The sequence below is a fragment of the Notothenia rossii genome (genome assembly GCF_949606895.1).
Source record: "Notothenia rossii genome assembly, chromosome: 1".
Taxonomy (NCBI): domain Eukaryota; kingdom Metazoa; phylum Chordata; class Actinopteri; order Perciformes; family Nototheniidae; genus Notothenia; species Notothenia rossii.
Genome location: NC_136912.1, coordinates 17,208,722 through 17,230,987, shown reverse-complemented (window position 1 = coordinate 17,230,987; position 22,266 = coordinate 17,208,722). Strand labels below are relative to the sequence as shown.

The window sequence follows — 22,266 nt, the reverse complement described above, 5'->3', positions numbered from 1 at the left end:
CTAAAATGGTCCCGACGTCCTCTACAGTGGACATACTGTAACATTTTAAAATAAAATAAAATAAAAAAAGTCTAAATTGCAAGATGTTTTTATTACCCTAAATAGGTAGGAAATCACAAAAAAAAGGAAATTGGAAGACATTTTTTTTCCTCGGGTCCCAGGAGGGTATAGAGAGGCGAAGTCCCTCCCCTTCCGGGAGCCTCGATGGGACCCCGGAAGCGGAAAATTATACATTGAAGTCAATGGAGAGAGAAAAGTTATCTTTTGATCCCGTTTGAATTGTGCCACGAACTACACATATGATGTTTGTCAATCTTAAACAATCATTTCCATGTCAAAAAAGTCACATTTTGTCGTAAAACTGTTGAAATATAAGGCTATGAAAAATACGCGACTACAAAGACTACAAATCCCAAATCCCATTCTGGGTCGCGCATGTGATGTCACAGGCGATAATGCTCCAAGACTGGTTGTGACTCGCAAAGCAAAGAGGAAGAAGAAGACTGATTTATTCCCTCCAATAAATATAAGAGATTGCTCCAATAAATTCACTTTTACAAGATGCCTGTGTGCTTTGTACGAGGTTGTAATCACAAAAGAGATCATACCACTTGCTCGTTCTATCGCTTCCCGTCTGATGAAAGGACCAGGAGTCGTCGGACCAAACATATCAGGTAATATACATGTTTTGCATGGAACATAGTCAAGTTAGCTACCTAGCTAGTAGCGAGCATGTTAGTTAGCATTATATTACATTACTTAGCCTTGTCATTTGTATTAGCCTTAACATGAAGTAAACCAAAATGTTAAACAGTAAGAGTAGTCATGATGGTAAGTATTTTGTGAAACATTTGAAGAGTAGCCTATCGCCCCCTCCACCAGGTGTTAAGGGGGCGGGAGGTAGGCTAAGGCCACATTAGTATCAGCGATCTTTTCTACTTAATGCTATCTGCACAAATGGTTAACATTGACCATTAAAAGATCAGGCAGTTCAGGGAGAGTCGAAGGAAGGAAGGCAGGCAGCTTTGCATGACATTCTTCTGGACGTGTTTCATTGTGATGATAGTGAGAGTGAGTCAATCTGTTTGTTGGAAAGACAGTAGTTGAGTGATTACTGAGAGAAAATTATTAAAAGAGATAATTATTCAGTGTTGTTACTTTAAAGTGTTGTTACTGACCTTTTTCTTTTTTCTTTTCTTTACCTCACCTGTAACTGCTGAGACCCTGAGGAACATGCACACTGGTCTGACCTGCTCTGGCAACCTGATTTCCACTGTACGTAATAGTATTTGGTTATGGTATATTATTTATATACATCATAGGCACAATATACCCCTCAGAGACACACATTTATTGAGTGGGATATTTTGCATTGGTCATGTGAAATCATCTTTACATACTAGAAAACTGTAGGAGCGGCAACTTGTTTTGAAATTGAATTTTTAATATCCGATAATAAAGTTGATCTTTTTTCTTTATTCTCTCTTCCCAGCTCCATCCATCACCATCCTCTGTTCCTGCAGGTCCTGCTTGCTAATCAATATTCATATTTTTTTACACAATTACAAATAAAGTCAATGTATTGTATGACATGAAGTTGTGCTTCATTCTGAGTCAATAATAAATTCATTCTGCCTTCAGCTGCAAAATTATTGTGGACTGCACCGACATCCATGTAGCTGCCCCCCAGTAAGATGAACCAAGCAAAGTTGACACTCAACATACAGCTGTGCTCTTAAGTTGACATGAAGAATTTGTGAAATATTGGTAATAACAGGTTTAAATGATTATTAGTAATGAATTATATAATTGTCTCATTGTAGACGAGCAGACAGGGAGCAGATGAGAAAAGCAGAATATGCAGCTGCCATTTTCCACATGGAAAAGAGAAAGGGCCAAGTGTATTTGAGTGGACAAAAGAGAAATCCCAAATACGAAAAATAAAATTATACAATTTACAGATATGTATACAAATAAATATATATCCTATATACACCATCATGTATAATGATGGTGTATGATGTAGAAGGAAGTGTGGTAGATAACAAGTAAATATAGAGTTACATACAGATCCATGTTACAGCAAAAGATGGAATAACTAAGAAGCACGCAGTATAATAATAATTACACGCAACAATTAAATAACTGCTCAGCATCTCCACCACAGTCCCAATCTGCTGTGTCCTGTTTTCCTCCCCTCTGCATAACACCCCATGACACATACGAAACACAACGCAGAGTCCGAGGGTGTTAAGAGTATGTTTATTTAAATGTCCTCCTCTCTACTGGCCAACAAAGGGAGCATATGCTGGGTGTAGAATTGTTCCAGGAGGAGGAGATTTCCATGCCATGCAGGGTCTTTGGGGATGGGGATGATGATCCCCTCCTTCGTGGTCCACAGTAGCAGAGACTCCGGTCTGTGATGTGCAGCTGTTATATAATATACAATACATTTTTGAAAAACATTTGATCAAAAAATAAGGATTTGGTCAGGATCTAGAGTCAGTGTGTAGTTTATTAATTAATCAATGCTCTCTACATTAGGAAAACACATACCAGTGTACCAGAGGGAGTCACACACAGCTGTGCCTAGATAACCAAACAAATTGACAACAGGGATGCAAACTCATCAGGTATGAAAAAGGTGACAAGGATCCGAGCCCCCTGACCCCACAGAATATCGGCTTTAAAATGAGGAATAACAGAGGATTTTAGCAGTCAGAACAACTAAAGCAGCAGTGTTAATATTAACAGAAACGCCATAGAGTCACATCTAATAGAAATATATAAAAAGCATTTATTTTAATTGTGTAGCAGTCAGTTTATAATTTTGGCAGCACTGTTGAGCATTTTGAAAATGTATTTTCATGCCTCTGTGCAAGGCTTAGTCTTTCTATCTTTATAGCCACTGGTGTAAAGTAACTAAGTTCATAAACTCAACAAGTACTATACTTGGGCACAATTTTGAGATACTTGTACTTTACTTAAGTATTTCAATGTTTTGCTACTTTGTACTTCTACTCCACTACAGTTCAGAGGTAAATGGTGTACTTTTACTCCACTACATGTATGTAATACCTTTAGTTACTTTACAGATGTGGATGAATGATGTGAAATATAATCAAGTGTTAAATCAGACTTTAGTTCCACCTGGAGTAAATCCACAAGCTACCCTGCCTGCAGTATACAAAGTCATTCAAACTAGCTGCACCTTTACCAGCTTTGATAACACTTTAATGATCAGTCATTATAAAACATATCATATTATTCTGAAATGGACCAATCTGCAAAATGACTACTTTTACTGTCGCTACTTTCACTATATTTTGATAATAATACTTTTCTACTTTTACTTGAGGAACATTTGGAATGCAGGACTTTTACTGTAACAGAGTATTCCTACACTCTGGTACTTCTACTTTTACTCAAGTACAAGAACTGAGTACTTCTACTTTTAATCAATTACAAGATATATACTTATACCACCTCTGTTTATAGCCTATGAAAAAAACGATTAGAAAACGAAGGCTAAAGCTAACGTTAGCAGATAGTGACAATGTATGCTAGTTGGCTAGCTCAACGATAATATTGCGACGGGAAAAAAAAACTTTTCAGTGCACATCACGCTCTGCCGCTCCGACAGGGAGCTCTACTGTGAACACCTGAACGGCCCGTTCTAACAGCTGTTCACCAGCGGTCCAGTCTGTGCCACAGTGACTCCGGACGCACAGTTAATATTAACGAACGCACCGTAGGTAATGTAGCTGCTGAAGCTAGACCATCATCGCCGAGCAGCAGAGGCTTATTATACATCATGAGCAGAGCCGACAGGCAGGAAGACTCGAGCACACAGCTCGCGCTTCATTATAATATATAAAAAAAAGCTCGCGGCCGCACATTAATCCGGGTCCCAGACCCCCTCCCATACCCCAAAAATATTTTTATTGCAGATCTACAGGAATCACAAAAACGACCTATTTTGGATTCAAAACGGAGAATTTCGCCGAAAGGTGACAAGTTTGCATCCCTGGACAAGATAACCAAATCCTTGAATCTACACACAGCAAATAAACTCAAATGACACAACGAGATGTAAAAAGGAGATCACACATAGTCGATATAGAACTGGCCGCTTCAATCTGAAGAGCAACTCAAACAAAACACGGGAGTGTATCTTGTTCTTGTGAACACTAATGTTATCCACAGCATACACAGACACCACAAAGTACTTAAGGAGAAAACTAGTTGCTAAAACAAAAGACGTTAGTGTACCTTGTTAGCTAGCTGACATTAACCTTAAACATTGCACTCATATTACTCACTGAAACCTTGTAAAGCCGGTCCCGCATGCTGGCTCTTACAGAACCGCTCCCTTTCGTGTATGTACAGCTCTCAACATGCCCAGACTTGTAGTGATTTTTACCTCGTTTTATACTTTTTCGCCTCATTCTGAAAGAAACAGGTGAAATTTACTAACGTGACAGCCATCTTTGTGATGGTGACGCGTATTGTGCGAGACCAGAGACCTGTAGTTCACTGAGCGGTTTCACACAAAAAAAATTGTAACTTCACAGTTTTACGACACATTTTTATTTTTTTGACTTGCAAAATGTTCTTTTAATTTGACAAACATCATATGTGTCATTCGTGGCACAATTCAAACGGGATCGAAAGATGACTTTTCTCTCTCCATTGACGTCAATGTATAATTTTCCGCTTCCGGGGTCCCATGGGTCGGAAGTAGATGGGCGGGACTTCGCCTCTCTATGGCGTCAAATCTCTGTCATAAAATGAGAGTAACACCTACGTCACTTCCGGGCAAAAATTACGGCCCCGCCCACTTTTGGGGGAAAACAACGCTGTCATTTGAATGGCGGTCAATACAAATTCTGAAGTTTTTGCCCATCCGATAATTTTTTTTTGAAACCGTGGATTTTTTGATCTTCAAAGAGCTCGATTACGATGGCCAGTCAGGCAAACAATTACATTCGATCATTGGTAATCGACAATCGGTCTTGATATATGGTTAAATTAAAATCAGTAGGCGAGGCTATAATTTCTCCAGCTGTTACTCTCATGAGTGAGGCGGAACATAATAGTTTTATCATGCCAAAAAGCTGCTGTGTCGTTTATTGCACCTCAAACATTAAAACAAATCCAGAGTTACGTGTTTCTGTACTTCCTCTAAGAAGAAAGGACAGTAACAGAAGATCTCTGTGGCTTCAGGCTCGATCGCCATTCAAATGACAGCCGTTGTTTCCCCCAAAAGTGGGCGGGGCCGTAAAGTGACGTAGATGTAACCGGCTGTGTCTGACTCTGCGTTGTGTTGTGTAGAAAGACGACGACCCAGACGTGTAGCTTCATTCAGGATGTACATTTATTTTCACTCCTGACGAAACAGCGACAGAAAGAAAACATTTCTCCAGTCAGTACTCTCTTTAACGTGCCCCTCTCCCACAGAGATCAGTATCAAAAGGGGCATAACGTAAAAAGTAACACAACATACCTGACGAAACAGCGACAGAAAGAAAACATTTCTCCAGTCAGTACTCTCTTTAACGTGCCCCTATACAAATTAAACAACACAGAAATACATTGTGAACACCCGTGAGACACTACAACAAAAATAAGTAATAAAAAGTAACTTAAATTGCATAAAGTCGACACTAAAACACGGAAATTGCTTCTGGCTGAAGAGCCGCCTACCTCTCCCACAGAGATCAGTATCAAAAGGGGAGAACGATGCATGAACCCCGCGAAAAAAAAGGGGAACAGTGTCACATACATAAGGAACGTAGGGGTACACGCTAAAATTATAGTTCCACATACTGATGTGAGTCCTACTGCGTCAGGTATTAACACAAGATGAAACAAGAATAAACACAGATTTTGTGTAATTATATAGACATATTTACATAATATATTATATACAAATGAGACATAACTGTCCCTGTTACACTCACCCCGCTAGAATTATGCAAAATTCTGGGTCGCAAAACAATCCACATATAAACACACTGGCCATTACAACAAGCAACAAAACCATATGAAACAGCAATAAGAGCTTCCTACCTAAAGGATAAGAGAATGAGGGACTCGCTTGGGCCCAGCAAGAACCCACAGTACTCTACAGACAAGGTGAGGTGCAGTTTACACCCCACACCCTGGCCAAACGATGTGGATGAGCGAAAAATAAAATAAAATAAAGCTCAATACAGCAGTATATCACCAGAGCACAAATAATGGCTAACACGCCACATTTCACACATTAATAACAGCACGCGGCCTTATCTCAACCCTCAAGAAGGGACTCAAGTTGTGCCATGGACTCAATGAAGCGGCGCACAGGTCTAATGACTCTGCCGAATCGTGAGGTAACCTGGCCATCTACATGTGATGCTTGACGCTTATTGGCAGGGGGCCGTTGTGGCAGAGGAGCTGGGAAAGCCATTGGGGTCTCTACAGCAGTTGCAGGGTCACTAGAAACGGGGGTGACCAACACAGAAGGAGGTGGTGGGTGGTCTGGATGAACAGAGTCATCAAAAGGGGACTGCTCAAGGACCCATGAGGCGGTGCGGCCATCCTCCCCGTCAACATCCGAGAGGGAACCAGCTAGGGATGGCCCAGCTGTTGCAGCTGCTGTGTCTAACTCGGACACCTCTGTCCCATGCCAATCAGATGCCGGAGCGGTATCGGTCATGCTAGGGGTAGGTGCGGGCACAGGAGCATCATCTTCACCATCCGAGGCCTCCTCCAGCGGAAGGAAGTTGACTTGCAGCAGCAGGTTTCGGTGAACAACACGCTCATGTCCCTCTGGATCCCTGATCCGGTAGATATGGAGGGCTGGTTTTGAGGCCACCACAGTGTGCACAACAGGCATCCACTTGTCAGAAAGCTTGCATTTTCCCTTGGCGCCTTTGTTCGCCAGCAGCACCTGGTCACCGACAGACAGAGGTTGGCCCCTGACCCGTTTGTTATACTGGTCACTCTGATGTCTCTGCTCCGCTGTGCAGTTTTTCTGGGCCAGTGCCATGGCACAGTGCAGGTCTTCCAAGAGGGATTTCACATAGGCATTGTAGTCACACACAGTCACATCATGAAGTACATTCCTGAACAGAAGGTCCACTGGCAGCCTTGGGATTCTCCCGAACATCAAATAGAAGGGCGCGAACCCAGTGGTCTCATGGACAGTGCAATTGTACACGAAAGTCATTGTCTGTATCATCTGCGGCCACTTCTGTTTGGAGCGAAGTGGTAGAGACCTCAACATGTTGCCCAGGGTGCGGTTGAACCTCTCTGTGCCGCCGTTCCCCATAGGGTGGTAAGGTGTGGTGTGGGACTTGTCAACCCCTGACAACTGCAAGAGCTCAGCAATCAGCTCACTTTCAAAGTTTGCTCCCTGGTCAGAATGAAGGCGCTGAGGGAAGCCATAAACACAGAAAAAGTTGTCCCACAGCTTCTTGGCTACTCTCTTAGCTGTCTGATCCTGGCAGGGGAAAGCATGTGCCAACTTTGTATAGTGATCGGTGATCACAAGAACATCCACAGACTTGTTGTGACGGTCTTCAGCTGACCAGAAGTCGATGCACACAAACTCCAGAGGGGCAGAGGTCTTAATGCTCTCCAGTGGGGCTCTTGCGGAAGGTTCAGGAGTCTTGCTGAGAACACATCTGTGGCAGTGCTTCACATGATTGCGGACATCCTTCTCCATGTCGTACCAGAAGAAACGCTGGCGGGCCAGAGACAGTGTGCGGGGCTGACCTTGATGGCCAGCATGGTCGTGAACACCAGATAATGCATCTGCCTTTAGCGACTCCGGCACCACGAACTGGGACCTCTTCTGTCTAGTCAAGGGATCTTTCGTGACCCTGTAGAGGACGCCATTCAGAAGAGTCAGTTTATCCCACTGCTTCAAGACTCTCAGAGTCGGCTGACTCTCATTGTAGCGTTCCCGTCTGGAAGGCCTGCGCTTCCTGTCGACATAGAGAGCGACCCTGGAAATTACTGGGTCCTGTTGCTGGTGTGACTGCAGCTCAGAAAGAGAAAGGGAATGCAACGTGTCCTGGCCAGGTGGTTCAAAGGTGGTGAGGTGATCAACCAGGGAGGCTGCACGCTGCCTAGGAGCAGAGTCCCACTCGTCCAAGGAGGAAAGAAGAGAAGAGACCTCATCCTCAGACATTGAACCTTCAATGGCGTCAGAGTGAGATGGACCCTCCAGTGACTGTGGTTGGCAGGTGAGGCGGAAGGCATCTTGCACAGACCCATCACTGACGTCACAGACCTGGTCCAGTAGCTCCAAGTAGGGTTCACGCAGCAACCGTTCCCTCAAAGGTTTCACGAAAGGGTCTCTGCTGAGGGCATCCGCCACCACGTTCAACCTGCCGGGAATATGTTTGATTTCGAAGGAATACGGAGCCAACTTGGCAACCCACCGCTGCTCACAGGCGTCAAGTTTCGGCTTGGTCATGATATATGTGAGAGGATTGTTATCTGACCAGACGGTGAATCTGTGACCCTTGAGCCAGTGGCTAAACTTCTCACAAACCGCCCACTTTAGAGCCAAGAACTCCAGTCTGTGTGCAGGATAATTGAGCTGGCTGCGACTGAGAGTTTTGCTTGCAAAGGCGATGGGTCTTGCCTTCTCCTCACCAGCAGAAATTTGGGACAGTACAGCACCCAGACCATCAAGGGAAGCATCGGTGGAGAGGATGAAAGGCCTATCAAAGTCTGGGTGTGCCAGCACCACGCTGTTGAGGAGTGCGTGTCTCAGATCATCAAATGCCTTCTCACAGGCAGGGGTCCAATCCTGAGGAGTCAGTTCTCGAAAGGTGCCAGCTCTTCTCCGACCGAAAGAGCCCTTGGCTTTCCTCTTCTGCCCTGCAGTTAAGGCGTAGAGTGGCTTTGCGATGGAAGAACAGCCAGGAATGAAGTGTTGATAATACAGCACCATCCCGAGGAAAGACCTAACCTTCCGCTGAGATGGGGTGCAACCGTCGTCGTTCATGAGATCCTCCTTCCCGAAAGCTGAGATGACCCTCACCTTCTCTTGGTCGACTGAGACGCCACTGCTGTCTATCACGTGACCCAGAAACCCCACAGTCCTGCGAAGGAAGTAGCACTTCTTCTGAGACAGCTTCAGGTTGTTGGCTCTGAGCCGCGAGAAGACAGTCTCCAGCCGTTTCAGGGCTTCCTCCTCGGATGGAGCAAAGACAAGCAGGTCGTCCAAATAACAGAGGAGGCTGGAGAAGTTCAAATCACCAAACACACTCATCATCATCCGCATAAAGGACGCGGGACTGTTGCAAAGACCTTGGGGAAGTCTGTTGTACTCATACAGGCCTAAGGGTGTTGTGAATGCCGAGTACTTCCTGTCAGACTCATGGAGGGGGATGTTGTAGAACCCGGATGTGAGATCCATGGTGCTGAAAAAGGCGTTTCCACCAAGGGCAGCAAGACAGTCGGCCTGGTGAGGCAGCGGGTGGGCGTCCTTGACGGTCTTGGCATTAAGCCAGCGAAAGTCAGTGCAGATCCTTAACTCTCCTGACTTCTTCCAGACAAGGACCAGCGGCGATGCATACTCACTGACTGATTTACTGATGATGCCTTTCAACTCCATCTCAGACAGCACCTCTCTCAGTTTGTGATAGTGTGCTGGAGGGACACGGCGATAGGGTAGCCTGAAGGGGTGATCATCAGTGAGATGAATCCGGTGGACGAACTCTTTCGCTTCCCCACAGTCCAGCTTGTCTTTGGAGAAGACATCCTGGTAAGTGAGCAACAGTTCAGAGAGTCTCTTTTTCCATTCATCTGACACCGCACAGCCTTCGAGGTCGATGTCTGCCAATCCACAGTCTTTAAGCTGCTGAGTGTGGGTAGAGCTGGCATCTGAGTTGGGAGGAGGGTCAGCTGCCTGACTGGTCTGTGGCCTATTCACACCCTGAGAGAGGGGAAGGTCTTCCATCGCGACACAAGTAAACACATCGGCCACTTTAGCATTGCGGCGTAGTGTCACGGGACTCTTGGTTGGGTTAAGGACCTTCATAGGGACCCAACGATCTCCCCACATGGGTGCCACAACCCGTCCCACAATAATGTCTTTGGGGGCTGAACGGGAGGAGGTGGGCTCCACAATGACAGTGCTCCCAGGGGACACAGGAACACTGCCAGGTAGCTTTCCCCACACCAGATACTCCTTCTGTGGTGCTAGAGTGATAGCTTGCCGTAGCTTGACCGTGCCAACCTTGTCAGGCAGTTCAGGACCAGACCAACGAGTGATGCAGCTGAGCAACTGAAGAAACTGCTCACAGTCGGGGTCTGAGGTGTTGGACTGGATGAGCTCCCAGTACTTCTCATCAGACTTCATCCTCTGTAATATGGGCCTGATGACGTTGCTACCAATAATGAGTTCGTCTCTCTGCCCTGGGACAAGGAAAGTTGGCACAATGAATTTAGAACCGTAAACCTCAATCTCCAGGTCATAGATACATCTGGGTTGTGTCATAAGGCCACCACAGCCAACTAGGACCACCTTCTCTGGCACAGGCTGAGGACAAGGGAGGACACCAGCAGCTCTAAGATTGGACTCTGCCTCTTCGCTGAGTGTGCATGACATGCTCCCTGAATCAAGCATCCCCCTTAAAGTTGACTGACCCCCTACTAACACTGGGGTATAAAACAAGTCATTGGCTCCTTCAACTCTATGTGAACCCACAGCAATCACAGTTTTGTCATCAGGAAGATTACTACAGCAGTTCACATATGTTGATCTTAAGTCATTTTCCTCACTGAGGGTGTCACTAGTGCCGCCCATGCTATCCCTCTCACTGCACGGGCGGGCTAGTTTAAACCAGCATTGGAGGGAGAAGGTGGCATGGCTGAGGAAGGAGAGGCCTGTGGGCACTGATTTCTTATGTGACCAGGACTGAAGCAGTTAAGGCATAATCTGTAAAGCCTGCAGTGTGCATGGGTTGAATGGTCCCTGGAGCCACAAACCTTGCATGGAAAGGACTCAGATGCCTGCTGGTAACGGGGTCGACCATTCTGACGGTGGACTTGTTGGTGGTTGCCTGGCTGACCATTCTGACGGTGGGCTTGTTGGTGGTTACCTGGCTGATGGTAGTCTGGCCTTTGACTGGTTGTAAGGGAAGCGTTGCACATAGCCAGAACTCTGTCAAACATTGCAACTACCTGTTGAACACCAGCGTCGGTAGTAGGTGGGTTGACGGTGGTAGGGGCTGGGTCAGAGACAGCAGAGAGAGGCAGGGATAAGGGGGACACTTGGGGACTCACCCTAGCATCGTCTGGCTGAGGCTGACTGTAAGCAAGGGCAGTGGCCGGTAGAGAGTTGGGAGGGGGGTCTGGTTGGTGCGCTAATGAGGCCTGAGACATCCCCAGATTGACAGGGCGAAAAGAATCAGTCACAGGGCTCTGACTATAAACTGACAGACCCACCACATTATGAGACTGCGCTGCTGTTTTTCTCACATTTCTCATATGGGCGTCCAGACGCTCCTGAACCTCAGCCGTGGTCCACCGCTCAGGTGCCTTCAGTTGGAATGATATGGCGAGACTGGGGTCAGGACAGTGATTAATGAACATCAAGACCACTTCTGCACTGGGGTCATCTACACATTTACCTCGCCTCCGGAGGCACTCGTCCGCAGCATCTATTGACTTGTTAAGGCGTATCCAATAGTCCATAGCACTTTCACCAGCACGTGGAACAGTGCCGTAAAAATCTTTCATGGGCAAGTTAGAGTATGACAGCTCACTAAAGTTACCCTTTAATATGTCAAACACAGCTGTGGGCAGGTCGGTCGCACTCAAGTCAGGTCGGCTGCGGATTGACACTTTCACCACATCCCTGGCTTTACCTGTTAGTCTTGACATAATCAGATCAAACCTTTCTACGTGAGTGTCACATTTCACTCTATTCAGGTAACATCTCATCATGTCCTCCCATTCATGAATGGAAAATACATCAGCACGATCACCCCTGAAGTAAGGCGGAGCCTTGGTGTCTGACTGCACCACAACCTTCAATTGAGACAAATCAGCCTGGTGGGACGGGTGTGGATTGGTGGGAGACTGAGGCTGGGCAGCACTGGGCTGGTGCATGGTGCTTGATATGTTCTCACCTATCTGTTTAGCCAAACTTGTTATCATTTCCCCAAAAGCTTCAACAGATACTACTTGTGTAAGTTTACAGTCTGGCTGCATAATAGGTGTGGAGCTTGCAGCAGGTGTTAATGTCGGGTTGAAATCACTAGCGAACCCAAATCTTTCACTACCTTTAAGTCGCTGGCCCCTCCCCAACCCAAATGTGACATCATGCCCACTAACATCCATATTGTTAATGACAACAACAACAAAATCCCACAAAGCAATCAAAACACAGTTTAAAGCCACCCACAAGAGATAAAACACTAAAATAAAATAAAATGATAAAACACAGATAGACAGATATACTCAGTGGTAAGTGTCCTCTCAGACTCAGTGCATCTCTCAATTTGAATATGTACACTGTCCCTTTAACGCACCTGCCGTCGCAGCAAGAGAGGGGGGAAAAAAAAAAAAAAAGAGGAAAAAAAAAAAACACACACTCCAGTCTTTCCTTTTTCCCGCCGGTGGGCAGCAGCTTTACCCCGGGGACCAGACGGCGCTGGTCGCGGATACAACGGGTCGTCACGGCACCAAGTGTAACCGGCTGTGTCTGACTCTGCGTTGTGTTGTGTAGAAAGACGACGACCCAGACGTGTAGCTTCATTCAGGATGTACATTTATTTTCACTCCTGACGAAACAGCGACAGAAAGAAAACATTTCTCCAGTCAGTACTCTCTTTAACGTGCCCCTCTCCCACAGAGATCAGTATCAAAAGGGGCATAACGTAAAAAGTAACACAACATACCTGACGAAACAGCGACAGAAAGAAAACATTTCTCCAGTCAGTACTCTCTTTAACGTGCCCCTATACAAATTAAACAACACAGAAATACATTGTGAACACCCGTGAGACACTACAACAAAAATAAGTAATAAAAAGTAACTTAAATTGCATAAAGTCGACACTAAAACACGGAAATTGCTTCTGGCTGAAGAGCCGCCTACCTCTCCCACAGAGATCAGTATCAAAAGGGGAGAACGATGCATGAACCCCGCGAAAAAAAAGGGGAACAGTGTCACATACATAAGGAACGTAGGGGTACACGCTAAAATTATAGTTCCACATACTGATGTGAGTCCTACTGCGTCAGGTATTAACACAAGATGAAACAAGAATAAACACAGATTTTGTGTAATTATATAGACATATTTACATAATATATTATATACAAATGAGACATAACTGTCCCTGTTACATAGATGTTACTCTCATCTATGAAAATAAATAGCCTACTGTTATATTTAACCATATATCGAGCCCGATCGTCGATTTCTAATGGGTTAATGCAATAGTTTGCCTGTCTGGCCATTGGAATCGGGCTCTTTGAAGATCCAAAAATCTCCGGTTTTCTTACATTTCTGATCGGATTGGCAAAAACTTCAGAATTTGTATTGACCGCCGTTCAACTGACAGCATTGTTTTCCCCCAAAAGTGGGCGGAGCCGTTATTTTTGCCCGGAAGTGACGCATTTGTTACTCTCATCTATTTGAGATCCACGCGAGCACAAGTCAAGCAGCCGTGGACTTTTGCCGCGGACGTATATTATTTTCGCAAGCACTAAAACGGCACTTGCGCGAGAGCATCCTCTTTTAAGACAACACAAACATATAATCAAGCTCCTCCCTCAGGAGCCCAACATCCTAGAGAACTAAATCTGTGGGTGTGGGCTGCCCTCACCCTGCCGCCCCAGCACATTACAAAGAAGACTACAGCAACTGGCTTAAACAAAAGGGTAGAACATCCTCCACACTCAGCCACTGTAGACATTGAAAGTGGACTCGGCAGTGATTTACAACAACAACAAATGCAATAATTCACAAGTATTTTTTTTCTGATTAATAATCCGAGGGTTTATTTACAATTTAAAGATCGTAATCAATGGCTTTTTGAAGTTCCTTTTTGTTCCACAAGTTTATTAACAGGTTATGTGTTTAACTGTCTTAACACAAGATAACATATGAACAAGAAGATACTCTTTTACTTTTGTAGCTGTACTTAAATCAGGGTTTAAAATTGTTTTACTGATAGAGATCATGCAATGTTATTATTTGTTTATTGATTGTTATGAACCTGCCTGAGGACCACAGAGGGAAATGAGCTATTAGCTTCTATAATCTGGCATATTGCATCTCTTCTCTTTGCTGAGATTAATTTGTATGCATGGTCCTTCTATAAATAAATACATATATATCTTAACCATTTTATGTTGTTCCATTTTTATTTTATGTGAAAGTTTTTCTGTTGCCAATAGTGTTGCTAATTGTTGTTGCTGGTCTTCAGTTTGTGTGTAAACTTGATCGACAAAGACAGCAGGTGGAAGAGTTTGTGCAGTTCACACTCCAGACCAGCAGGTGGCGGTAATGCGCTTCGCGTTGTGTGTCATCCGCCTTGGAAACGGAAGTAAGGCAACGTACACAACGCTGGTGGTGATCACACGTGGGTAAGCAAGTTTATGAGAGTAATGTTGAGTAGTCAACTTAATTAGAAACATGTCGAAGAGACAGGCAGCTATGTTGGAAGCAAATACCGTTTGTGAAGTGGATCTCGGTGAGGAGGAGACCCAGGATCCTCCGCCGGAGACCAGGCGGACCCGCAGCGGCCGCAAAGTGCGCACTCCTGCCGCGCTGCTGGACTCCATGGCCCCGGTGAGGACTCCCACCCGGAGGACCAGGAGATCCGTCCTGCACGAGATGCCGGCTGAGGAGGAGAAAGACACGGATAATTCAATGCCGATACTCAAGAGTGTGGCCGAGGTCAAGCTCGCTATGTCTACCGAACCGGAACCGGGTACCGTGCCCGCAGAGCCGCACACCGAGGCTGCAGCAGATACAACCGGAGCCGCTGTTATTAACGGAGACAGCTGTCTGTCTAGGCCTGCACCGGCAGAAACGGCACCCAGGAGCTCAGAAACCGTCCCGGCGAAGAAGCCTCGTTTGGGTTCAAGTGGTAAACTAACTCCGGCCATTCCGCTGGGGAAACCCGCATCTGGGAGGGTGTGGAAAGACCGCAACAAGCAGAGGTGAGCATAACCCTATAACTGGCTAAAAAAAAAAAAAATCACTAAAGTGCTGTGATGAAGTTTTTAGTTACTTAAGATTGTTCATACACAACATGTGATCAGTTTATGATGCGTCACTACAGCTTAAACTTCCCAACAGTGAATATGTGAAAAACTACACTCCTGTGCCGCTTACATATTCATATATATATTAATAATAAAATGATGCAATAATCTAACGTTAAGGACTGTCAGCCTGCTTTTAATTGTACTTTTATAGTTTTTTATCTAAGCATATTTTTGCATGGATGACTTGTAATGCAGTAGTTCTCGCAGCTTCTCTTTTCTAACAAATAGTTTTGAATACTTTACAACTAGCACTGGTAACCATTACACAGATTTTCCTCTTATATGAATCCCTTTTGAATTAGATAGACATGATGAACAACGTTGTTTCCTTAGCAGCAAGTATTCCATTTGTTATGTGTTGACATTTTAATTTTAATGAGATAACATAATTTAAATAACTTTGTTATTGTAAAGCAGTTGGGGTTCAAACTAAATGTAACACCAATAAAGGTTGGTTTATTTCCCTGAATGAAAATGGATATCGTAGAGATTCTTTTAAACAGAGTAAATAAGAAAACAGGAGGGAGGAAGTGTTCCACACAAAGAAATGTATGAAACATATTTTTTAATTAATTTCATTCAGCACTCAACAGACGCAGCTGTTAATGCTGTTGCAGTTCTTTAGCTTAATTTACCATACGAGAAATGACTCGAGTTGGGATAAAAACGGTAGATCAGTGCATTTCCAATTTACGGGGTTTAATTTACGAGATGTGATTTTCTCTCTCAGGTTCTCCGCACTGTTAAGAGATAAACCGTTGTGCTCTTCATGGGAAAAGAAGATGGCAGCCAAGCGGGAGAAGGAGCAGGTGAAACAGTACACTTCGCAGCTTAAAGACGAGAAAATCAAACAGAAAGAGGTAAGCTAAAGTCATGTAATAATTTAACCTTTGTAAAGTTGGTCCTTACAAGTTTTTTGATGTATTCTATATTTCTTGGCTCTATAGGATAAGAGAAAACGGAGAGAAGACAACTTGAAACGTCGTGCAGAGAACGAACGCAAATCAGAGATTGTTGAAGTGGTATGTCAACTGTTCACACTAAACTTTCTAGGATACTTCACACAATTTAAGATGACACCCTAACACCACGCAGGCCTGTTGTACACAGAATAACACTGAATTGTTATATTATGAAGACTGAAGTATTCTAAATTGTGGGCTTACAGTTGCTTTATTTATTTTAATTTAATTTAGAAATATAATGCTTCGCTATAGTTTGTAGGGCCAGTTCAGAGTGGATTAAAAAGTACGTGATCAACTGAAGAGCTTGTTCTGTCCAGCATTATGTTGCAAGCTTCCTATTATTGTAATTAAAGCATTGAATTGTAACTTTAAGTTAAATATCCTAAACACATTTAAGCCTCCTTGCATATAGAACACTCTTCAAAGTTTGATGCAATACAACAGCTAAATAGGTGAATTGGCTGTTATTATTATAAACAAACACACACTCTTTCTATGAGATATGTTACCTGCTTCTTCTTTTTTTTAACTCTTATCTTATTTTTGTAATCGCAGATCAAGAACACAGCAAAGATCAAGAGGATGAAGAAGAAACAGCTCAGGAGAATTGAGAAGAGAGACACTCTGACTCTGCTGCAGAAGTCTCAGAAGCAGAGTGGGAAACCCAAAGGTGGGAAACCCAAAGGGCAAAAAGGTCCGAAAGTTGCCAAAGATTCAACCAAGACTGAGATAATAAAAACATAACTCAATACTTTGCCTACATGTTTTACACCTGGGAGGACTTATTTTCACATGGACCCAATGAAAGCTTTCTAAAGAGAAATGTAATAATGAGTCAAAAATAAGGATGCACAATTAGTGTTTGCGCTGCTGGTCACATGGGCTCTGAGGAGATCAACAGTTAAGATTCACCTTTTTGTTTGTATTGTTTCCTTTTATTGATGTACCTATTTTCAATAAAAATGGAATCATTATTGCTCTTTCAATTGTTTGGGAAAATCTGCAGACACATTATTTTAACATCAATGTAGGTATATATCGGAGTTTTACATGTATACCATTAGCACACAATGGAATAAGTGTGTTTTTGCATTTAAGTTGAGATGCTCTGAAAAAAATTTTGGTTAAACATTATGACTTGGGCATAGTTAATCACCTTATCTCCCCTCATAAGAGTTTATAAGCTTCATAAAGCAATATTCTTTATTTCATATTATATCACTCCATATTAACATAACACAGAGCTGTGGCCATTTTGGGCAATCCAGTAATTAATGAAAGGAAAGACTTTATCTAAACTAAATTGCGAAATACAATCTTACAGTTTCAGAGAACTTCTGAAAGGACTATATGGTTTTAATATCACTAAGGTCAAGGTTTAACTTTGAAACATTTATTATCTTAGTGTTTTGAATAATGCTTGGATATTTTCTATTACAGCAGAAACAATTGATAAATTGTGCCGAAAGATCAACTTTATTTTCATCAAGAAATGGCAAATGTAACCAGCTGCTCAAATTGGAATCTTTTACGCTCTTATACGACAGTGAACTTCAAATAATTAAGTTTGGGCCTATTGGTCTGACAAATTTGAAAGTGTCCACAATTATAATTGGCAGTTTTCACCATGTTTCTATACTAAAATGATTTAGTTCATCGTTATAGCATCACCTGAGATGTCAGTGTTTGGGTGAGACCCTTTGTCTTATGCCAGACGCTGTTTATTCTTCAATGGGTTATCAAGAGGCTTGTCAAGGGACAGGTGACTACAGTAATGAAACTGTTAAAAGACTAACAGTGTAGTAAATCTACATCCTATAAATAAATACAATAACTCATAAAAGCCGCATTTGTCTCTTCAAAGATATCAGTAAAATGAGTTTGGGTCACAGTGAGCATTGACCACCCTTAAGTTTATCAATATGGCTATTTGTGTGACCTTTTAAAACGTTTCCTCAAAACATTCTTGCCTAAAGTGACATAAAGTGAGGCAGTTTGACCACAACTGAGTGGTGAGAGAAGTATTCAGATCCTTATATTATATAAAAGGTACCAACATCACACTGCAGAAATAATGCATTGAAAATGTTACTTTAGTAAAAGTGTGCAAGTATAATCAAGAACATGTATTAAAGTAATAGAACTCAATGCAGGCACTCATGCCTTAATTGTACTGTTGTCGTTGGTTTGGGAGAATGTTTAACTATTTTGCAATAGGACTGCAACCGAAGATTTCTATTAAACATAATATTTTTCTTGCCCTTTTTTTTTTACCCAGAGCCTAAATAACAAATGTTTCCCTTGTTTTGTCCAACCAACATTTTAAACTTCAGAATTATAACATATAATTTAAGGGGAAAAAGTAAATCCTCACAGTTGTGCTGACTGTTACTGTATATACTGTTGGAGAAGGTGATTGAACAAAATTATTCTGTTCATGTTTTGTTGGCAAACATCTTAATTTGTAAAGTAACTAGTACTTTTGAATTTTAGTAGAGTATAAGTTTACACTGGCACTAAAATAAAAATACTGACGTAAAGTAGTTACAGTAACCTCTATTGTATTCAATTAAAATACTTGAGAAAATAGGTCACATTTCACCAGTGGTTATTGATCATTAAGAGGCATAAAAGGTTGACTCACATGAGTAGATAAATTAACATTGGAGCGGTTAAACTGAACAATAATGTAAACTTTGTCAATGGGTTAGTTGTACTCTGACCTCTTACAAGACACTGGTGGTATCAACTGTGAAATATAACTTTGTCACACAGCATCTACGTAAATGAATGCATCACAAGACTCAGGTTTCAGGGAAAAATACTGTGTTCACTTTAAATAGCAGTCAATTTGGAGAACAGGTTGCATACAAAGACACTTTGCTTTTCCCTCACCTTTCTCATTCCAAGTACTTTGAATGACATCCACTATTAATGTAGACACTACTGGCTTTGTGTCACACGGAGGAACAACTCCTTCACTGCCACGCCAACTTGTTTGCTTTCAAAATCCTCTTTGTTGCAGTAGAACAAACTGACATGTTTAAAAAATGCACAGTTAAACAAAGCAATTAATTACACTGAGGTGACCACTGTTAAAGGAATGATCACTCTTCATATGCTCAAAGCTGGGTGTCTTTTTCACAATTGTTCATGTTGGTCATTCACCTTATAAAGGCAGGGCTAAAATCAGAGGTTGAGTTAAAGGTGCACATCTCAGGGTGAACTAATTGAAGAGCGAGACGAGAGAAGCAGCATTCACAACTCAAGGCAGCACCATACGTAAAATACAGAAAAGTAAGTACCATCTTGTTCAGTCTGTTGGTGTGTGGAAAACGGACTTTAAGGAATTATTCAGATTTATTTTTGGTAGTTTCATCAGCTGTTAATCAAGTTTTTTTCTTTCTCTGTTGGACTTTAAGTTACTCTTTGACTTACATTTTAAATTGGAATTGACTCAATTAATCTAGTAAGAAAACATATTTTCTCTTTTTTTCTTTTAGATGCTACAGCAACTTAAGATGCTTCTGACAATCCTCATACCCCTCCTGCTCATCGGTAAGTAAAACATTTTGTGCATTGCAACTTTTTTTGGAAAAGGAAACAGTCCTCTCTTTTATTTTTGTTTTATCTCTATTTTATTAAAAGCATCAGCACATGCTCAAACTGCGGCACCTGCAGCCACTCCCACCGCTGCAGCCACTCCCATCGCTGCAGCCACTCCCACCGCTGCAGCCACTCCCATCGCTGCAGCGGCTACAACTGCAGCTACGACCGTCGCAGCTACAACGACCAACACCACCAACACTGCTGCTGCTGCTGCTGCACATGCCCCCCTCAGCTGTCTGGTTGTGTGTCACCTCAGCATCATTCTCTACAAGTTTCTCTTTATAGTGTGACTGGGTAGTGATGCCTTTATTTCACAGAACACAGGCATCACATCGTATGTCATTGATGGTGAAATGAACAACCTCATAATCATTTTATGAAGCACTTATGTTGATAGGTTTAGAAAATCTAGATGATCCAGTGTGATGAAATGTTAAGAATTAAAGGTTGTTCAAATCTAAATATCTCAGTTTGTTTATTGTCATCAAAGTCACAATGTGTGTTTTTTTAAAGCTTTCCCTGTTCTGTCACAGGCACTTTCCTCTTACTATTTTTTCACACTTTTCTTGAAATTCTGTATGAAGTGAACAGACATATACAATACGTGTAATATATAGAGTAAAACAACGTTTTTAAGAAGAAATTGCTGATCATTTTCAGATATTGTAATTTGTTTTCAGTTTATATCCAAAAAACAAATTATTATGGTGTGACCGACTATTGATCACACCTTAAAGTTATCTTTTGGATCAAATACAATTCATCTTGTTTTATATACATGTATATTTTATGACTGCAATCAAGATTTGATATACAAACTTTATATTTAACTTAATGCATGCACACTTTCCACATTAGTCTTTTCTTCTAATGTGTGTTTTAATAATTAGACAGGGAGAAAGGCTTCAGATTTATGGTTTTAAATGTATTCTAGGTGTGTCACATTCATCATAGTGACTTGTTGAGACTGAGTCAATTTGCCAAAGGACACCGTTTCACACACACCAAACAGATGCACCTTGTCTTCTTTACAAATGGGGGACATTAATAAACTACGAAGTGTGCAATGAACAAGAATGGGTCCTGGCAGCTAAACCTACTACAGTATGGGCCCAAAGTCTAACCATAACTCCTTAATTATATCTCCATTATAATTTGGATAGATTCCCATTTAACCAATATGACGTGTGCTGTTTTGTTTGTGATTTTTATCTAAACTTTACGTTTATTCACCTAAACAAAATCATGGCTGATTTACAGACACCTCTTATCCAATTTAGGTCTACGAAATTAAACATTTGTGGGCCGAACGGCATCATGCAACAGATAGAAGTCAACCCCAACTACAACTACACACCTGTCAAATGTTATGACTGCATCTTGCACTATTGCCACACATTTGCATTGACAACAGCTGTCCGCAGACAGAAAGACAGACATATAAACACAGGCAATTACTAAAACCCCTTACGGTAGGTGTCTCCAGACCACATTTAGAATCATAAGGTGAGAACAATACCAGTCATATAAACATACTGGTAAACACTGAGTAAATAAGTCCGGGGTTCACTGAGGTCAGGTGTCAAGACAAACTCATCAATCAGGCATCAGGGTGCAAAAGAGTTTAAAACTACCTGCTAAGGTAGGCTACAGGTTTAAGTATAATGCTCTTTGTGTTACTTTGAGTAAACCACCCACCGAAATTAGAAAGGCTGCTTCTTATTTAAAGTGGAACACCATTGATTGCATTCATGAAGGGAGAAGTATGGAAAGCCAAAATGTAATTATATCAAATATACAGGCGAATATTGGTACACTTGGCTTTCCATAGTGAAGCTACTGCGTAAAATTGCCAACGTTTAATGAAGCTTTTAGTGGCTCAGCTCATGAGTCAGGTGGGTCAAATTAAAAGTCTTTGGGCATGTGGAGTTATAAAGTGAGCTTACCAGTCCTCTTCAGCCCGCACCTCCTCTCTGCTTCAGGCTACATTAGCCGCTGTCACCTGAAACATACTTGTCCTGGATCTCCGACTGTCGAGGTGGGCACTGGGCAGGCGAGTTGCATTGTGGGTAATGGACGCCAGGTTTAGACAGAGAACTAATAATGCATGGGTTGACTAAAATATATCTGCTTCTCCTGGTATTTTCTTAAATATCCGTTATGAAGGTGTTTTTATACAATGTGTACTTTGTAATTCAACCACAATTTAATATAAGGCTCGGGATGTTAAAGAACAGTGTAACTAGCATTTCCACACCATGTTCAATTATGTCTTTTGAGCGTTGCAATTATATTTCTGTCTTTCTAAGGGGTGCTTCAACAGAGCATGAAAAATCATAAGAAAGTGTAATTGTGGTTATCATGTAGACTAGTCTATGAGAGTTGTACTTACGATGTGAAA

General features: G+C 42.4%; 1 protein-coding gene and 1 long non-coding RNA gene across 2 annotated transcripts; both read left to right on the top strand.

Moving 5' to 3' along the window:
* Window positions 1-300: 300 nt before the first annotated feature.
* Window positions 301-1,590, top strand: LOC307015374. Its single transcript, XR_013801494.1, has 2 exons — window positions 301-1,275; window positions 1,493-1,590. It is a non-coding gene; the product is annotated as an uncharacterized lncRNA (long non-coding RNA).
* Window positions 1,591-14,531: 12,941 nt separating this feature from the next.
* Window positions 14,532-17,230, top strand: ccdc86 (coiled-coil domain containing 86). Its single transcript, XM_079644484.1, has 4 exons — window positions 14,532-15,183; window positions 16,022-16,151; window positions 16,239-16,313; window positions 16,812-17,230. The coding sequence occupies exons 1-4, from the start codon at window positions 14,654-14,656 to the stop codon at window positions 16,998-17,000; spliced, it is 924 nt and encodes a 307-aa protein (XP_079500610.1). The 5' UTR covers window positions 14,532-14,653; the 3' UTR covers window positions 17,001-17,230.
* Window positions 17,231-22,266: the final 5,036 nt, after the last annotated feature.